At 35.2% G+C, this 18,521-nt stretch overlaps 2 protein-coding genes and 1 non-coding gene across 3 annotated transcripts; all 3 read right to left on the reverse strand.

The window, feature by feature from the left end:
* Positions 1 to 1,622: 1,622 nt before the first annotated feature.
* Positions 1,623 to 9,319, reverse strand: LOC102620201 (V-type proton ATPase subunit a3). The gene is made up of 18 exons (XM_006487273.4): positions 9,027 to 9,319; positions 8,614 to 8,658; positions 7,895 to 8,017; positions 7,685 to 7,792; positions 7,256 to 7,366; positions 6,995 to 7,168; positions 6,324 to 6,461; positions 5,811 to 5,918; positions 5,546 to 5,653; positions 5,309 to 5,457; positions 4,547 to 4,700; positions 3,678 to 3,838; positions 3,390 to 3,596; positions 3,085 to 3,268; positions 2,912 to 2,995; positions 2,615 to 2,808; positions 2,262 to 2,321; positions 1,623 to 2,158 (listed from the first exon to the last, which is right to left on the reverse strand). Exons 1-18 carry the CDS (start codon positions 9,183 to 9,185, stop codon positions 1,954 to 1,956), a joined length of 2,472 nt encoding a protein of 823 aa, XP_006487336.2. The 5' UTR covers positions 9,186 to 9,319; the 3' UTR covers positions 1,623 to 1,953.
* Positions 9,320 to 10,426: 1,107 nt separating this feature from the next.
* TRNAM-CAU (transfer RNA methionine (anticodon CAU)) lies at positions 10,427 to 10,498 on the reverse strand. The gene has a single exon. It is a non-coding gene; the product is annotated as a tRNA-Met (tRNA).
* A 1,762-nt stretch (positions 10,499 to 12,260) lies between these two features.
* Positions 12,261 to 17,754, reverse strand: LOC102619925 (DNA replication licensing factor MCM4). Its single transcript, XM_006487272.4, has 18 exons — positions 17,598 to 17,754; positions 16,822 to 17,514; positions 16,588 to 16,716; positions 16,407 to 16,488; positions 15,909 to 16,041; positions 15,718 to 15,789; positions 15,505 to 15,627; positions 15,315 to 15,428; positions 14,982 to 15,194; positions 14,777 to 14,875; positions 14,267 to 14,427; positions 13,930 to 14,026; positions 13,680 to 13,841; positions 13,258 to 13,338; positions 13,101 to 13,179; positions 12,868 to 13,004; positions 12,729 to 12,782; positions 12,261 to 12,649 (listed from the first exon to the last, which is right to left on the reverse strand). The coding sequence occupies exons 1-18, from the start codon at positions 17,632 to 17,634 to the stop codon at positions 12,575 to 12,577; spliced, it is 2,541 nt and encodes an 846-aa protein (XP_006487335.2). The 5' UTR covers positions 17,635 to 17,754; the 3' UTR covers positions 12,261 to 12,574.
* Between the last annotated feature and the right edge of the window lie 767 nt (positions 17,755 to 18,521).

Consider the following 18,521-nt stretch of genomic DNA (forward strand, 5'->3'; position numbering starts at 1 on the left):
AATATTTACACCAAAACATGATTTTAGAAAAACAGTACAAATAAACAAATAAATAATTTAGGGAGAAATCGATAATCTGTCTCGAGTCTTGAATCAAGATTAAATATGTAAATTAGCAAACCAAAAACCGAAATTCAATTTACTAAAAGAGTATATTAAACCTCAAATTGGAAGAATTTCGATGGTTACAGAGCAACTCCTCTTCTTTTCAAGGCCACATATTCTCTACTCTTAGGTAGTGTTTACTTTATGGAGTGAGAGTATGGAGTGTGTATTCCTTCCACTCTAGTGTTTACTTACTATTTTTAAGGGGGGAGTGCGATTCCCACTCCATGGATCCCACCTAATTTTGGAGTGGGGAATGAGATTCCCATGGGGGAGGTGGGAGTAGGAATCTACTCTCCCCTCTTCCCTTTTTACCCTCATAATTAAAATAAATAAATAATATCATATTTATTAAAAATAATAATTATAAACATATTTATTTTATTAAATTTAATAAAATAAAAATAAATAAATATTATATTTATTTAAATAATAATATTTTATAAATTAAATTAATTAAAAATAATAATAATAAACATTAATTTTAATAAATATTAATTATTTAATTAATTAATAATAATAAATATTTTATTCTAAGAAAATATTAATTTTGTACTATATTATCAATAACAATGTTTCATTTGTGTTGCTATTATTAATAATTTTTATTCACATAATTTAAATTTAAATTAATAAAAAATTATGATTTACATAATTAAGAATATTAATAATTATTATTAATGTACAAATATAATAAAATATTTATTTTATTTTCCAAATATATTTTTTATTAATTTTTTAATTACAAATTATAATTCTTTAAATAAGGGTAAAATTATAATTTAAAACTATTTACTCCCAATCTAAGACAATGTAAACACATAAATTAAATTCTAGTTTCAATTTCATTCTCTCATTCCAATGTAAGTAAACAACTTACTCTCACTTCCAATCCTAAGATTCTCACTCTAATTCAAAATATAAACGCTGCCTTATATTTTTATATTTATAATCTCCGAGTGATTGACTTCCTTCCGAGGATTTTGGTTCTTTTCCCCCTTTTTTCCTATTTTAGAGATTTTTGAGAATGCGTGTTCCATCCTATCCATTAACGTATTCCCAATCAGTTTCACATCAATTGCGTAACAATGATTCTAGATACCCCTAAATCTACATAGCAAATTCCCAATCACCAAACACGGAGTGATAATACCAAACACTATGTAACGATACTTGAAATGAGTAATACAAACACTTTCATACGATTACGAATAATGTTATCCAAACTGATTTATATTCTGAAATAATGTTATCCAAACTGATTTATACTATGAAATAATGTTCTCAATCAACTAATCATATGTTTATAATATATAATTTATGTTTTCAATCAACCAATCATATTTTCATACGCGTGCCTCTTACTTCCTGTCCAACAAAACCATCTTCATCCTTCACAGTAAAAACTGATGCAAATATACAAAATAATCACAAAAGAAAAGTCCAAGATTTTCCACACCAACCCCCAACACACACACACCCACACAACCCCACCCGCCGCGGGGGTTTGGGACATATTTATCATTTTATAATAATAGAATAGCTGAATAAATCAAATATGCAATTGTTACAGATGGGATGGGACTGACTAACTGTGCTCAGCAAACGATGCTGCTAGCCTAATAAGGAAAACTGCTTATTCCTTCCCAATAATAAATAAACCACCATTGAAAAGGGAACGGGTCAATGCTCGCATGCTTAAAAAGTTTTCTCCAATGGCCTCTACAAGATACATCCCGATCAACCTCTTCCATGATGTTCAAATTAAAAAAATGAGCACAGATCCCAAAGCTATGCACACACAACTGAATTATCTTCGGACGGTAACTATTTATTCAATCAAGTGTATCATTCATCTTCATCATCAAGCAATGCAAATGAAAATGGAGAGAACTTGTAACCGTCTCCTTCGTAAAACTTGTTCTGGAATTCCACCCAGTGAAGACGCAAAGCATGCAAGAAAGCACTAAGAGTTTCCATCACCAGCAATACGCCCACAGTTGCAAATATGAAGACGATGATGCCAACAATAAGGATAAGTATATTATTGTACCTGCAGCAAGTAATTGAGACAATCGTTATTCATTGATTATATTATTGTTATTGTCTTTTGACGATATAGAAATGGAGCAGTATCATAAAATGCATTGACATACCCCCAAGCAAGGAGAAGGACCTTCTCATAGAACACACTTGATAGTTCCGAGTGGGCAAGACTGCAGAAAGGTTAAAAAGGGAAAAGAAACAAGCACAATTAGCCACCATGGACAAAGTTGGACTCCAATTAGATAGAAAGTAATATTTATGAAGTCGTAGCAATATAACGAAAGTGATTGAAGGGTATCTCGTGTAATTTATGTGAAATGGCAGTGCATGATCTTATGCGAGTAGGTACAGGTGCGCATGAAAGGAAGCTGATTTCAACAACTCTTGATCTTCCATTAAAATATGAACAAATTATTTTATTATAACAAAAACTGATCAGATTGATTTTCTTGTTGCTAGATACCTCAGAGCCCATAATCGAAGGTAAGAAGCTGTGTTTGAAACTGCTCCAAGTACAAACTCAATTGTGTGTATCATCTGATGTACAAAAACTTCACTGAACTCAAATTCCTCATGACCATGGGAATCATGATTTGTATCTGGCTGAAGAGACTCGTCTGTGCTCTGGAGTGCTTCATAAGATTGGCCTTGATGCCTCTGGGAGAACATGACTCAGTCAGAACAAAAGGAAAAGCAGGGGAAAACAAATGCTATAAACAAATTAAGCAAGAAATCGGCAAGCAGAAAACTTTTAACTTACGTCTTGGTGTTGCATCTTTAAGATAAAAGGCTTTGGAAGCAGCATCCATGGGACAGAAACAAAAGCCAACAACAACAACACAAGCTGAAAATGAAACACACAAGAAGAATCAGTGTGATGTGATGTAAATAAGCATGGGAAATCAATTTGAAAAGCAAAAATAAAGAGCCAACCTGAGCTGTTTTTTGCCCCGGGAAAAGCTGGTTATCCCCCAATTCATCAGTAGGACTCAAGAACATGTATATCATTACATGATATAAATCAGCTTGCGAACCAGTGATCCACTTCAAAATGATAAGGAGTGAAAGATAGCCAAACAAGCTGTTTAAAAATATTATCTGGGGAATAAATTGACACCTGGAATAATGCATGAGAAAATTTATCTTTTAGTTGTATGCTACTAATCCTCTTTACAACTCTGGAAGAGGCTTAGAAGCCATCAAGCAAATCGAAAACCAACTTAGCAAGTCAAACTTACCAGATGTTAACGCCAATCCGGAAGAATGTTGCATTGAAATAACTTAATATGATTCCAAGGTTCATTTGGGCAACCCCAAGAAGGATGGACATTTTCATTTTCAAAGAGTTGAGAAATGGCAGCTCGCTGCGGCTGCCATGCCATACAGGATCTACACCGAATGGGTAGGTGTCACGCACTTTTATTAAGCCAACTGTAGTAGCCTCACTGCAAAAAGAAATCCGAGACTGTGTCACTGTCAACTCACAGATTAATGAAAAAAGATCACTACCAAAGGTATTGGTGTACCTGCAAGAGAGATCACGGCATGCATACGCTGAGTGACTAAATATTTCGAATGGAACTGAGAAGAACTCATTATAGATTAAGCCGGTGTAAATTGAAAAGAGTGCCATCATCAAAATAACATAACGACCGCCAAAGGTCATGTCTGTAATGTCATCAAGCTTCTGTAGTATACCAAAGACGGGGGGAAAACACAATTAAACAACAAAACTTGACAATTAAACCTCAAAAAACAAAGAAATGCAAACAGAATGACAGAGAAACCATAAGACAATGATCAAGTTGAATATCACAAGCTGGAAGGAAATTAGTGACCGAATGCGATGCAAGAACGCCCACAAACAGCACATAGCTCAGAATTTATCCTAATACATACATACAAAAGGTGAAACTTATATATAATAGCAAATTCAGCGCAAAAACCAACCAGCAGCAAATGTAATTTTGTTAAAATCTATTGTACTTTAATCATCTATGACATTCTAAAAACCCAGAATTAAATCATAGCCATACAAAGTCAAAATCTAATTGTGCCCTGATGATCTCGGTATAAGCACATGATATAATAAAACAGACAAGAGAACATAACTGCCCGGTTACCATTATCATGGCTAGTTTAACATTATCATGCGTAGCATAATAATATAGGATGTAGAAATGACACGGAATTCACAACAATCAGCATAGAAATAAAATGTGAAAAGACTCATATGCTCTTGAATTATGCTTAGCAATCAATCACAACTAGGTAGAAATGCCACAGAATTCACAACAATCAGCATAGAAATAAAATGTGAAAAGACTCATATGCTCTTGAATTATACTTAGCAATCAATCACAACTAGGTAAAATTCTACATCAAACAAGATTACCTGGCTTGCAAGTTTCTTTTCCCGGACTATAAGAACCAGGGTCCCAAGTAATAAGCATATTCCATGCCCCCAGTCACCAAACATGACAGCGAAAAGAAAAGGGAATGTGACAATGGTGAATACACCAGGGTTTGCTTCTCGATACTTAGCCACCCTGCAATTACAAAATAAAGTGCATTTATTCTCAGTTATTTTGACTTGATTTCAAAATAAATATTGTAAGGAACAAAAAGTAACAAATGACCATAAAAAGATGGCATAAACATGAAAGGGAACATGCACATGGAGCCTGCACATAATCATTGTACTAAACCATGCACTAAAAATTTTCACTGCTTTAGACAGCAACATAAATCAGAAACTCTTTGTTCATTTTCACTTTTTGATATGAAACAAAGATGTTTTTATTAAAACAAAGGAATACACAATAACAGTTGTTTATATTCACTTTGAACCCTATGATATTGACCCATATCAGTTGTTCTATGTATACTAGAGTGCCACGAAAAAAAAAGGGAAAAAAAGGTGGCATCATCAATAACTTACAAAGGGCTTAAATTTTTGTTATGTGGTAGGCACAAAGGAGATTGGTATGCTGGACTCAAATAATTATGAATCAATTACATATATGGTCAGCCAAAAAATACGGAATTCTAAATTTAACGCAGTGTAGCATGAGTTTAAGACAGAATTCTTCCTGTTCTTATGAGTCAACTCGCATGCAGCAAAGCAAGTACAGCATAATCTTAAGTAAAAACTCACCCATATGCATCAACAATCTCCTGAAAGGCAGAAGTAAATTTGTTTGTGCGAAAATAGGTAGGCGGAGACTCTTTCGTATGCAAAACCTGAAAAATAGCTCCAACTTGAGAATTGGAGTCAAATGCAGCCCGCTCCAATGCATCCTGAATCTGCACAGATAAATTCAAGCTTTGCTTGTAAGTACTCCGACATAATATTCACAACTAGAGAGCTTTTAACAAGAGGGAAAGAAATTACCTGCTTTGTGGCGAAAACAGGACTCCACCCCTCACCCACAAGACACTTTTTGGTCACATCAAGGCTAAGCATGTTCAAAGTGTGATAGATTGATTTCTCCCTCTTGACCTTCATGAGTTAAAATTTACATAAATAAACAGATGACCGAACATAATCTCTATCAGGCAGATAGCATAATAAATTGACAGGGCGAGTTGCAACTCATGTGGCATGGTTATTGAAAAATAGAAAAGAACATTCACTAAATAATGTATTTTCCACAGACCAAAAGGTTCCATTGTTCAAATTGGTCTCCAATAGTTTGCAATAAATTTCCACGATGAAGCAGCCCAGCATCTAGAGTAGTCTTCAGCTCTGAGAGTCTTCCCGAAACCTGAAATTTGGAAATGAGTGTAAGGGTTTAGTTTTCTTCATTAAAGCATAAAGATGCAGGCTTGATTCTGAACATATGGTGATCCCCGAAATATTTAACAAACATGCAAAGATCATTTTTCTTCTCTTCCATTCAGAACATATGGTAATCCCAGAAATATTTAAAACACATGCAAAGATAATTTTTCTTCTCTTATATAACTTTCACTTCTTGATATGATTTTGTTCCAAGCACAAAAAGGAAAGCAGACTCATCATGTTAATAGTCCAACCAAGCAAAAGAACACTAATAAATATCCAAGCAACTGTACTACTGAAGGGTTACAAGATGGGAGGAAAATTAAGCACAAAGAAAAATTAAACTTGCAATAGAAACAACAGCTTCAAACAAGAGTGCAATAAGTACCTCCGAAATTGCCTGAGCTTGTTTATCGAATTCTTCATTAAAAGGATAACGGTTAGCGCCAAAAGCGTCACAAATTTTCAGGATTTTGTTCTTTGCTCTTTCTCCTGAATAGAAAACCACAAATACATTTTTCTCCATCTGCATTTTACAATCAGAAATCAAAAGTGAAATTCAAAGTGCAGTAAAATATAAAAAGACTGTAGTACAAGATAAAAACATGGAAAGTGGACAGACTTTCTGTGCAGAATTTCACAATTCACAAAATTCATGCAAAAACCACTAAACACAAGCATAAATACCTATTAAGCATTTAAACTAGAGAACTATACAAAATTCAACACCATATACATGCATAAAACAAAAACAAAACCAAACAGTAAGGCTTTTTTATAGTGATCTTCTGTCCTGGAATGAGAATGGCCTGGAAAGGCTAGCCTCAATTACTTTTGAGATTGTGGTAATCATATATGCAGCCAACTGCAAAGACTATAACACATATATCTCTAACCATATGGTAAAACAAAAAACAAGGACAAACGATATTCTAATAAGAACACTATCTTTTAGAAGTTTATACTTAGAATTCTTGTTCCTTCCCCCCCAAAAAAAACCCAAAAAAAAAAGAAAGAAAGAAAAGAAAAGGCATCCAAGAAATGTGTGCTAAAGCTCACCTTCTCGCCAGAAACAGGATCAACCACAGGTTCATCAACAACAGCTTGCCTCAAAAACACATTACCCCTAGTAGCACGAAATAGCATCCTCTCAAATGACATAGATTTTTCTCTAGGAACAAGGCCAGCAATAAAGCCCAATTTTATTTGTTTTGATGGATCAGCTGACATTTCCTATAAAAGAGCCAGAGGATTTGTTAGGACAAAAATTAGAGGGGCACGGATGGAATTATAAAGGGAGCTAAGGGTTGGCATTTGTACTTTATCTGTAAGTAAAGGGGTTTCTATAGTCATTTCACCAGTTTGTTGAGATTCCATTTCTCTCTGCTGAGCTGCAGCACTGGTTAGTGCAGAAGAAAAAAACTCACCAGCCTACAAGTTGATAAACAATGAGTAAGCAAAAGTACAAAAACAACGAAAGAAATCAAAAGGCAACAAATTGAGCTTAATTAAGCATGGAAAGGTACAATTTATGCAGAATTTAAGGTTTATCACAAGAATGACAATAGGAAGAAGAAAATAGTTACAAGTTAAATAATATAACAAAAATCTAATAACTGAGATTGTTAGTAATATTCTCAATGTACACCTCAACTATTTGCCAAAGCTTGACGACTAAATGTAACATGTAAAAATAAGGCTTTAGACTACTAGTTAGTCAATAGACCAAGGCAACAAATAAATATGTACCTTCTGCAGAACAAGCTTATATTCCACAAGCTCACTGTGTGCCCGTTGCAGTTTATCTCCATTTGCATTAATTTCAACCAGCTCTGCCTCAAGGTCTCCAAGTTTTACCTAGGACAACCAAAAAGGAAAAAATGAAAATGAAGACAGAATTCTAGTATAGCCGACTAAGTTACAATTTTCATTTCCGTAAAAGCAAAAATCTTGAGATACCTCTAAGTCATCCGTATTGTTGTCAGCTCTTGTCGTAGACTTTACTGAAGATAATATACCTGCCTTTAGCATTTGCTCCTTGAAAAAACGTAACTTGCGTGCCATCTCTGCACATTTTTTTATCTTCACATAAAAGTCACAAATCAATACACATAATGACTCAAAACTCCACTTTGGCAAAGATCAATATAGGGTATGTTCGCAACTGCTGTGCTTCTTCTTAAATTTGTAAGCACAACAGCTAAAGAGTTTGGTAAACATCCCCTTTTATTTGGCAATTAAAATTTATTTATTTACCAAACAACTATTCATTTATATTTTAAGAGTTAATATTCCATTTCATTGTAGTTATGGATTAAAAGCCACAACACCTCAATCAAAACGTACCCCTAAACAACTTAGGAAAGCTGAGACTATATATCATACCAAGTGAGTATCGATCACTCAAAGTTTCACCACTATGGTGTGATATCATTGATAGAATTTATGATCCTATAGGATTTTTAGTTTTTAGGCTTAGGGATTTTTTCGCTTTTTATTTGTGGGTTTCTTGTCCCTCCTCTACGTACATTTTCTACATCTATATAATTATCTTGGTTCTGACCCCCTCCCCCCCCCCCCCAAAAAAATCAAAGCTTCACCACATTAACTAATTATCTAATTTTCATAGGTCTTGAGTTTACGTAAACAGAAAGTTTTTAGCATACATAGGCACTCACCTGAGCGGCATAAGTTCGCTGAAACGGGCTCTTCTCTGAGTTTAACTGAAACAACAATACATCAAACACATAAGACAACTCCCAACAGCTTAGTTCCAAATCAACAACAATAAACCGCATGGCATTACTTGATTAACAAGTTTAAAATACAGAGGAGCAAAACCAAAAAAAAAAAAAAAACTACATCCAACTCACCTCTCACAAGCAAAACCAAGCAAATCAAATAAGCATTTTAGAATGAAAGAACCTTATCAAAACCCTACATACTACAAGACATCCAAACAATTTTTAAACTTAAAACTAAATTAACAAACCCCTTACTAAAATTGAACAAAATATTGACATCAAAATTTCGAAAATTCTGTACAACACAGAATCTAAAGCAACGCGAAAAGTAAAGAGAGTGTACGGACGTCTTTAAACTGAAGCAAGCCGAGTTCGCCGAGGTAAGAGACAGTGAGGTGAGCGGATTCAATAGGGATGATGATTTGGACCAATTGCATCGGCTCCGACCGGAACAGATCCATCGGCGGGCAGCATCCTCCGCCGCCTCCAGATTGTAACTCCGCCATCTCCTCCTGGCCGTCCGATTTGATTTGATTCGGTTCAATCAGCTCCTCGCTCTCTCTCTATCAGTAACATGCACGGACAGGGAATGGAAATTGAGATCGATTTCTCTAGCGATTTTGATTAATTTGTTTTATCATTAACTGACACGCAAGAGAGAGATAGGAAACTGGGAGCGGTGTCGTTTTGTTAGCTCACAGGTGTCCTGCGTCCACGTATTTTCATTGGCCACACACGTTTTAGTACTCGTATTTTTTCAGGGTGTGATTGTTATTATAACTTTTTTTTAATGAAGGATGTTATGAGTCCCATACATATATTATTTATGAAAGGGATATATTTTATATTAATTGTAAGATAGTGTTTGTTGGATGTTATTAATTAAAACAGCGAGAGATTCTGCGTCGTGTTGTGTACTTTTTAAAAGAGTGAAATGTTTTATTTTTTTTTCAAATAATAATAATTTTTGTTGAATAATATTTTTTTAATGGAAAGTTTAAGCACTTTTCTTTAATGATTTTTGGAAGGACTTGAAAAGCCTTCGAATCAATTTACATAAATTTTAAATTATTTAATTACAGAATATAGATTTGAATATTTAAGAAAAATATATTTCTTTAATAGAAGAAAAATATATCTTATAAGCTATTTATATGGTTTTTAAAAAAATAAAGTAATAAATTCTTGACTTTATGAATTAATCATACATTTTTTTCGCAATAAAATTCTATTTCAGTAGAAAAAAGAACTCATCGGATGATGCAATGGTCCAATTTCTTAATAAAAAATCACATTTTATAGTCACGAAGGGAATGAATGTAATTTGGAATAAAATGGTTCAAACTTTTAATGATCATCGCGTAGTACTCCTTAAATCAAACTATTTTATAGGGGCAAATGCTAAGTTACAATAATTGTAACATACATTCTTCATGTGAACCACACAAATTGTGGGTCCTACAATTTTGTGTGGTTCACATGAGGGATGTATGTTACAATTATTGTAACTTAGAGGCTCCCTTTTATAGGACCCAATTACGTGGATCATTTTCCTATTAGGTAAACATTCGCATAAATATCACCGAGTAGTTTTGCATGAATTGAAATTGGCATCATTTGTCATGGACCAGAGTAGCCCAACAGAGGCAACTGGGCTACAACACATTGGAAGTCAGCCCAGCAGTGATAATTGGGCCCTAAAATAAACGGCACGATGAAAATTTAAAAATATTTCGGAAGCCACTCTTATCAGAGCCAGGTTTCGATCCTGGGACCTGTGGGTTATGGGCCCACCACGCTTCCGCTGCGCCACTCTGATTGTTGAGGTTAGTTTGTTAACGTATATATTTTATTCTTAATAGTGTTTCCATTGCACTTTTTATCGAACTCATTTTTTCCAATTCGGAACAATAATTGTATCAATAATAACAATACCACATTACTAAACTTATTTACAAATTAGGACTGCATATGATTTAAAGGTTAAACAAGTGAAATTTATCTAAAACAACAGAGGTTTATTACATTATGAGCTTAGTATTTTCTTTTCTTTTTTAAATGATATTTAAAATAAGAAGTAAACCCTAGGATAAGAAAAACACACTTCAAAATAGTGTGTTTGTATTTTGTAGTATATTAAAGTGTGTATCTTTTTTATCTTTTAAGGAACGTCTTAGTTTAATTAGGGATGACAAAATTTAGGTTCAGGCTTGGGTATGCCTGTGTAGTAATGCTCATACTTGCGCAGAGATATATTTTATGCCTAGATTTTATATCTTATAACATTATATATGTATATTTTAATTTTTTGTAATTTTATAATTTTAAATTTTATTTTAATGAAATTGGATATGAAAATACGAACTTTAAATGTTTAAAATTTACATAATGTAATAAATTGGTCAAATATATATAATCATTTAAAATAATATGAAAAATGATTGATACACCCCCAACATTTAGAAAAATGAACAAAAACTCTCTAACTTTTTCAAAAAGATATTTAGACCCCATTCTTAACAGATTCCGTTTATTTTAACATAAACAATATTTTCAATATATAATTATTATTATCTCCCTCTAGCATACAAATTAATATATTGACCTAGACATGTTATCAAAAAGTAATTATTGATTGTCCAATTTACCCATAGATTGTTAATAAATTTTATTAACAATATTGGTGATACTGGTGATTTTTTTTTTACTATTCGTGAGGATAGAAAATGATATTTTACAAGACTTTTGAGGGGGGAATTGGCAATATATTTTGTGTTATTTGTTGCGTTTGCAATTGCATGGGAAATTTATTTGGATCTCTTACCAAAAATTTCAATCCTTATGAAGAACGGTATTTCATAATTTTATTAATAATATATGGGTAAAGTGGGTAAGCAACAATGATTTTTTGATAACACATTTGTGTTAATATGTTGATTTATATACTGGAGCGAGATAATGATAATTATATGTTAAAAATATTAAATATATTTTCTATTAAAATAAATAGAATTCCATAAAAGATAGGGGTTTAAATATCTTCTTCAAGACGTTGGAGAATTTTTCGTTCCCTTTCCTAAAAGTTAGGGGTGCATCAATTAATTTTCTAAAATAATATATATTTTATAATTTTTTTAATAAAATCTTTATTTTGTGATGTTCGAGATTGGTCTAACCTCATCCTAGAGCCGAGTATTACTTGGCCTGCATTGCCCAAATTCGAGCCAAGCGGGTATTTTTGACACCCTAACTGAATAAAGTATGAACATTACTGTCTTAAACTGGTTGTGATTCACACTAAATATACATCTCGATCATTCTTTCATCTTTGATTTCAAGACCACAAAAATGACTCTTAATGCATATATTTCTGTTTTTATGAATTATTTTTCCTCATAACTTCATGTGCAAGTGCTGTGATGAAATAAGGTCCATTGGATTATTAATTGCAGTCACGGGAAAGAAAACAAGATAGCTCTCGTCATTCAGGTTGTCTTTTTATTAACCAACTTTTTGTTTGAGCTCCACGAAACACAACCAGTTTGATTAAAGCAATGGTTCTTGATTCTGCACTAGACGAGTTAAAATGAAGACGAACCCTTCGATGCGTAATCCAAGGGTTCAGGCAGCCCAGTGATTTGCCATCACATATTAAATGAAAGAAAAAAGGGGATTCTTGTTATGGCAGCTGATATGAACTACAAAAATCATATACAGTCATCATGTAGCTCACATGAAATTGCTATACTGACATTTTTTCTAGTAATACACGGAAATTATCTGAAGAGCAGCAGCTTCCTTGTCTCTAGGTAATGTTACAGCACCACACTACAGCAGTTTCTCGTGAAGCAGGTTAACTTGAAGAATTTGGCATAGTAAGTTATGACATACTGTTCTATATTCTTTTCACACTGTCACCATGAACAACAACGAATCCCTCGCTCGCAAGAGTTGTAAGCGCATTCCTCAGCTGAATCGATAGAAAAGGTGTACCCATCAATATTCTACTGAGACTGAGAATGAAGGAGGAAAGGGAGCAGGTAACTTACGTCATGCAGATGAACTTCACTTCCAGGGATCAGCTTCTTCAGCTCCTCCAGTATCTGTGGATTAAGCACATTCAAGTATTGGTTGTGATTTACACTAAATAACAATAAAAAGATTGCTGCATCTAGTATATTAGTGCACCTCCAACAAGCGCATTGAGGGTCCCCCAAGTTGCATCTTCTCCATTATTATGTTGCGAGTGGAGGATACCATATTCTCACGTCTCATTCGTTCACTTGCCGAAACTCCAGTAGTGATCAGATCCATGTCAATTGTTCCTTTAGGAAAAGGTTAAAGCCATTAGCAGATGCTGATAATCTAGACAGAAAATAAAATCAGGAATAAAAGGGGAAGAAGTGTTTCAGGAGAATTACCAGTTGAATGATCAGTAGCTGACTGTTGCATTGCAACTTCCAGAAGCCGAAATGCCTCTTCTACATCATGCTTTTCAACCTGTTTGACCAGGACATAAGTTCATTCTCTGCTCATGGGAAACCATCATTGCAGTAAAAACTCAAATGCAATACTAACCAATTCTGACAAACGAATTCGTGCCAGGGCCTCACTTAGGCGTATCAAACTCTCAATTTGCCTTGGTGTTGCTGTTATTACCTGTTAAATTAACAAATCAAGAGACATGAAAAATATTAGGCATGGACAAATAAACAAACCTGCAACAGTTCAAATTGAAACAAAATAGCATTCACAATTCTTTCAGATGTCTATACAATGCGATGGATCAAATTCAACATCCAGGAGAAAAGAAAAAGATCCAAATTGAGAGCAAAGTCATTACATGCATGAAGGAAGAATCAACGGGTGGAATCGTGAATGCAATAATATTCCATTATAAAGAAGTGTCGTAAATAGCATTCATTCATCAGATTTGTTAAACAAGTGTATTCAAAGGAACTGAAGTAGGGAATGTTGTAAATAGCAAAATAGCAAGAGACCTTTTTGCTGCTGCCAGGGAAATTTCCTCTCCTTCTCATTTCTACATATCCTCGAGTCAACTCTTCAGCAGCTTCATCAGATAATTTTGGATGAATATGCTTTCGGGCATAGCTCACATATGCGGTCAATGTGGCAAGGTCTAAGACACCCTGCTCAGAATTCTGCAAATAGACAGGAATTTTCTGATGACAAATGAAAACTGCCGGACACATGCCTTGAAACAAGTGAGATAGTGACAGTTTACCATACTTCAGGATTTTCGAAGTGTAATGAGACAATATGCTTGGCGAGACGTCTGTCTGTCTGTTCATCAGCTTTGTCAAGTATCAAGTAGATTAAATCAAACCTGAGATCAAGAGTCAATGTAGTTTTTGTAAACAATTGCCATTCAGGATTATCAACAAATATTCTAGGTATTAGTATGTATTCACAAAAGATTCACAACCAAGGTTCAATGAAACAACCGCTAAGAATTAGTATGTGATATGCATTTAACCATAGTGTTCACTGTGAAAGATGTGAAGCTATATAATTTTCAATATATGCAATATCTTAGTTGCATGGCATAGAAATGGCTCTTTCTTACCTGGACAATAACGTAGGAGGAAGGTGTATGTTTTCAATCACAGACAAGCGAGGGTTATAGCGTGAACCACTGGGATTTGCACAGGCCAATACTGAAGTCCTAGCATTAAGTGAGGCAATGATTCCAGCCTTCGCTATTGAAACGGTTTGTTGCTCCATCACCTGGGAGAATTGAAGTCAATTTTATAATTCAAATCAACCATCATAGGTGCCCAAGGACAAAAATAGTGAGTGATGAGGCAAAGAGTATACACTAGCTAATCCTGCGAGTTAATTATGCATCTATCATGCTTAATATACCATCACAGAATCATCAACTTCTGTCCATAAAAGAAATTGTAACATATTCACTAATAGAAGAAACTTCAAAGAAAACAAGTAGATGCTAGAAGTTCTCATATTATTGGGTAAAGGAATAAAATTGCAGGTTCATGAAAAACAACTTTTCCATACATGCATAGACAACTCACAAAACTAAAGTAATTTTTAAATTAAAAGGAATGTAATCAACCTCATGTAACATGCTTCTTGCACTTTCAGACATTTTATCAAATTCGTCAATGCAGCAGATGCCTCTATCACTCAGAACCAGCGCTCCACTCTCCAGAACCTACAGAGTAGGTCACTAGTATCAAAATCTACTCAATTTCTTCAATTTAAAGGTGATTGCTGTATGTAAAGAAAATATAAGGACCAGATTCTAGATGTTATCATACAGTTTCCCCAGTTTCAGGGTCTTTGGTGACATAAGCTGTCAAGCCAACAGCGGAGCTCCCCTTTCCACTGGTGTAAATGCCTCGAGGAGATAGCTTATGTATGTATTGGAGCAGCTGAGACTTGCTGGTTCCAGGATCACCAACCAGAAGGATGTTGATATCACCCCGGAAGCTAGCACCAGATGGTAACTTCAAAGCATTCCCACCGAAAAGCTACATGACATCAAGCAAAAAGCTATTAGTAACAAACAGAAAAATGATAAAATATCAACTAACATATTGGAATATCAAAGAAAGCAGTTGGTAAACTAGACGGCCAAACTAATATAGCACCTGGCAAAGAAGACCTTTCTTCACATCATCCAGCTCCCAAATATTCGGTGCCAAAGACCTGGTTAGTGTTTCATATATGTTAGGTTGTCTTGACAACTCTTTCAATTGCTGAATCTGCAATATAAACAGTGAGTCAGTCTAATATAGATAAAAGAAATAAGAGATTTTGGAAGGGTAGAACTTGATATACTTTTGATTCATCAAATTGAATTTCATCTTCAATTCTAGGGTGGCTGTTATCAATTTCCATAGCATCCTCAACTAGCATTCTTGACTTGTCAGCTTTCTTTATATGAAGACAATCGATGTATGTCTGTGACCAAAAGAAAGAAATATAACTCCCAGTCCATATCAATGTTTCAGATATTCAAATGTAGTGGGAAAAAAAGAATGGAAGATATGCCTTAAATAATGATTTCACAGTTCTCTGTGTTGGCCCAACTCTGACGCTCATAGCCCTGTAAATCCCAGTGACCTAATGCAAAGAGGAAAACTAATCAGACAACAATAACATTCGGAAAAAGTGAAGGAATCAGATGAACAAACATAGTGAGGAACTCGTGATATAAAAATATTGTTATGCTGTGGATTCACCTCAACTCTGTCACCTGGCTTTCCAGCATCCACTAACTTGTCATGCATCAACAGGCTCACTGTATGTGGTGTTCCACCATCAGGAATATCATCAGGTGTCTCCTGAAGCCTCACAATCTGCTTATCAGCAAACCTGTGTTTTAGAAGAGGACCAATTGGTTATGATCTCTTTATGCCATAAACAGTAAGAGTTTCACATGATCACATCAACATCCATGAGCGCCTTTCTGAGGAAACAGTTATTTAATTGAATCAATTTATACCAAATAACAATACCCCAAAATCCCCACCCTCCTCTCATACTCAGCATTGGCAAATAATGCCAGTGTACATCCCTGTAATACTTGACCTGAAAACCATTCAGCTGAAGATTATATGAAAATTAACTTACTCCTAAGATGCCAAGAGTTCACCTGCACACTCAGTTAGTCGGCTTAGCCCATAAATAAGGCTTTAAATTACCTGCATCGATTGTGCATAACTAAGGCTTTAAATTACCTGCATCGATTGTGCACCAGCGTCATAGAGTTCTTAGCAAGACACTCTTGCTTCAAGCATGTTGAAGGTTCATTTATCCGTCCTGATACCACCCTTCCGTCAGAAAACACAAAAAACTTTCATCCAAAACAACATTTATCTACACAGTCAAATCAATACACAGAACAGCAGACGAATTTACCTCTATCCACCACAATGGGGTCCGAGTAGTACCCACATACAAGACACCTAAATATAGCCTCCCTAATCTCTGGTATTATCGAACTACACCGAATAATCATTCCCTTTAATGATACCATCTTCTCGATATCTATCCAAAATGATACCAAAATCAGCTATAATCTTCATTCACACCACGCATTCATCAAAATCAATAAGAACAATGTAAAACACAAACAAATTAAAAAGAACAAACCTGATGGGTTGAGATTTCGCATTGCAGTGGAGCTCTTAAGATTATAAATCCTTACTTGCACATGCTTTTCAAACAAGGGGTTAATCAAACTAACAATATCCATCAACACAATATCGAAAATTGCCAAAACCTCAAGTGGGTATCGAACCATTTTGTTATACAAGTCGGAATCATAATCAAACACATCATTTGCATCAACATCAATCCACTCTCCTTCAATTTCAAGAACCCTATTTATAGCTCTCATATACTTCCCCTCTTTATAAATCTCACTCTCACTTCCACTCAGCAGCTCTTCTTTCTCTCTAAAATGCTTCAAGAACATTTGTATAGCGCTTTTAACGTCTTGCACGCTAATGTTCGTGCCCCATACGAACGTCGGCGTGGCCTCGTCCATGTCGTCGCCGGCCTCAGAGGACGATAGTGGGACATCGTCGGTTGAGGACGGCGACGTGGCGTGTCTTTGACCGTTGGATCTGCGGTTTGAGCGGGATGGCGTGGTGTTTGGGGTTTCAGAGGAAGTGGCGAAGCGGGATTGGTTTGCCCGTGGCGTAAGGAAGGCTGTCGGTGTCGTGGATCGGCGGCGGCGGCGTCCGCCACCACGACCGCGACCGGAGGCGCGTGAGGAGCCGGCTGGAGAGGAGAAGGTGTTGTCGATTGGAGTTGAAATTGAATCGTCCGGGGACGACGGCCCTAAAAACCAAAAAAAAATCGAAATTTTATGAATATAAAAAATTAAACTGTAAATAAAAAAATTAATTTTATTTATGACTGACCGTCGTTGAAGCTGGGGAAGCCTGAATCAGACGCCATGGTTACTGACTGAATGCGAGGGAGAGGCAAGACTTGGGGTTTGGAGGGCAGACATTGGGCGCCCGCAAAGTGTTTGACGGGAAGATTTGGCGGGAAATGGGTGCCTTTTGGCGCCAACTCTCCTACTGGTAGAGTGTAAACGGGCCGGACTTAACCCGATCTGGCCCAAAACTCATTTGAAAGGTGCATGACATCATTCCTAATCTGGGCCTGGTTTTTATACTTACTGGGCATAGGGTTTGGACGAGATGGGACTTAAGTGGGATTCATGCTAACGGCACCCCTCAATAATTATTTTGAAACCCTTCTTTTGGCGCCAACTCTCCTACTGGTAGAGTGTAAACGGGCCGGACTTAACCCGATCTGGCCCAAAACTCATTTGAAAGGTGCATGACATCATTCCTAATCTGGGCCTGGTTTTTATACTTACTGGGCATAGGGTTTGGACGAGATGGGACTTAAGTGGGATTCATTCTAACGGCACCCCTCAATAATTATTTTGAAACCCTTCTTTTGTATTCACAAGTTTGTCCAGAAAAAACCAAAGTTCATAATGTTTGAAGAAATTTATACGCATACCCCATTGGTTTAAAAAATGCTCCCTTATTTATTATTATTATTTTTTTTTTTTTAATAACTATGTGTTTTGATTATAGTGATTTGTGACCCAATCACCCAACTACTTTGCATTTAAATATAATTATCAAAAAGAAGTCTGATCATTTCTAAGACAATTGGAGCTTATATGATCTTCGTGTATTTTTTGTTTGTCGATATTTGAAATTACATTAAAGTCTTGTTTAAGATTAGACTCGAAAAGTTAAAAAAGTAAATTATTTCATAATTTTATCAGTAAAAGTACCTTATTTGTTAATCTTAGATTACTT

The sequence above is a fragment of the Citrus sinensis genome, chromosome 8 (assembly GCF_022201045.2).
Source record: "Citrus sinensis cultivar Valencia sweet orange chromosome 8, DVS_A1.0, whole genome shotgun sequence".
NCBI lineage: Eukaryota > Viridiplantae > Streptophyta > Magnoliopsida > Sapindales > Rutaceae > Citrus > Citrus sinensis.

What these genes read in the sequence shown, in the direction of transcription:
- LOC102620201 (XM_006487273.4), bottom strand. Translation starts at nt 9,185, where the DNA reads ATGGCGGAGTTACAATCTGGAGGCGGCGGAGGATGCTGCCCGCCGATG. An exon ending in AAAAGAAACTTGCAAGCCAG is followed by an intron (nt 3,839 to 4,546) that starts GTAATCTTGTTT and finishes GGTATACTACAG; the next exon opens with AAGCTTGATGACATTACAGA. An exon ending in GTCCTTCTCCTTGCTTGGGG is followed by an intron (nt 2,159 to 2,261) that starts GTATGTCAATGC and finishes TACTTGCTGCAG; the next exon opens with GTACAATAATATACTTATCC.
- LOC102619925 (XM_006487272.4), bottom strand. Translation starts at nt 17,634, where the DNA reads ATGGCGTCTGATTCAGGCTTCCCCAGCTTCAACGACG. An exon ending in TTCAATTTGATGAATCAAAA is followed by an intron (nt 15,429 to 15,504) that starts GTATATCAAGTT and finishes TTTATATTGCAG; the next exon opens with ATTCAGCAATTGAAAGAGTT. An exon ending in TCCCTGGCAGCAGCAAAAAG is followed by an intron (nt 13,339 to 13,679) that starts GTCTCTTGCTAT and finishes TTAATTTAACAG; the next exon opens with GTAATAACAGCAACACCAAG.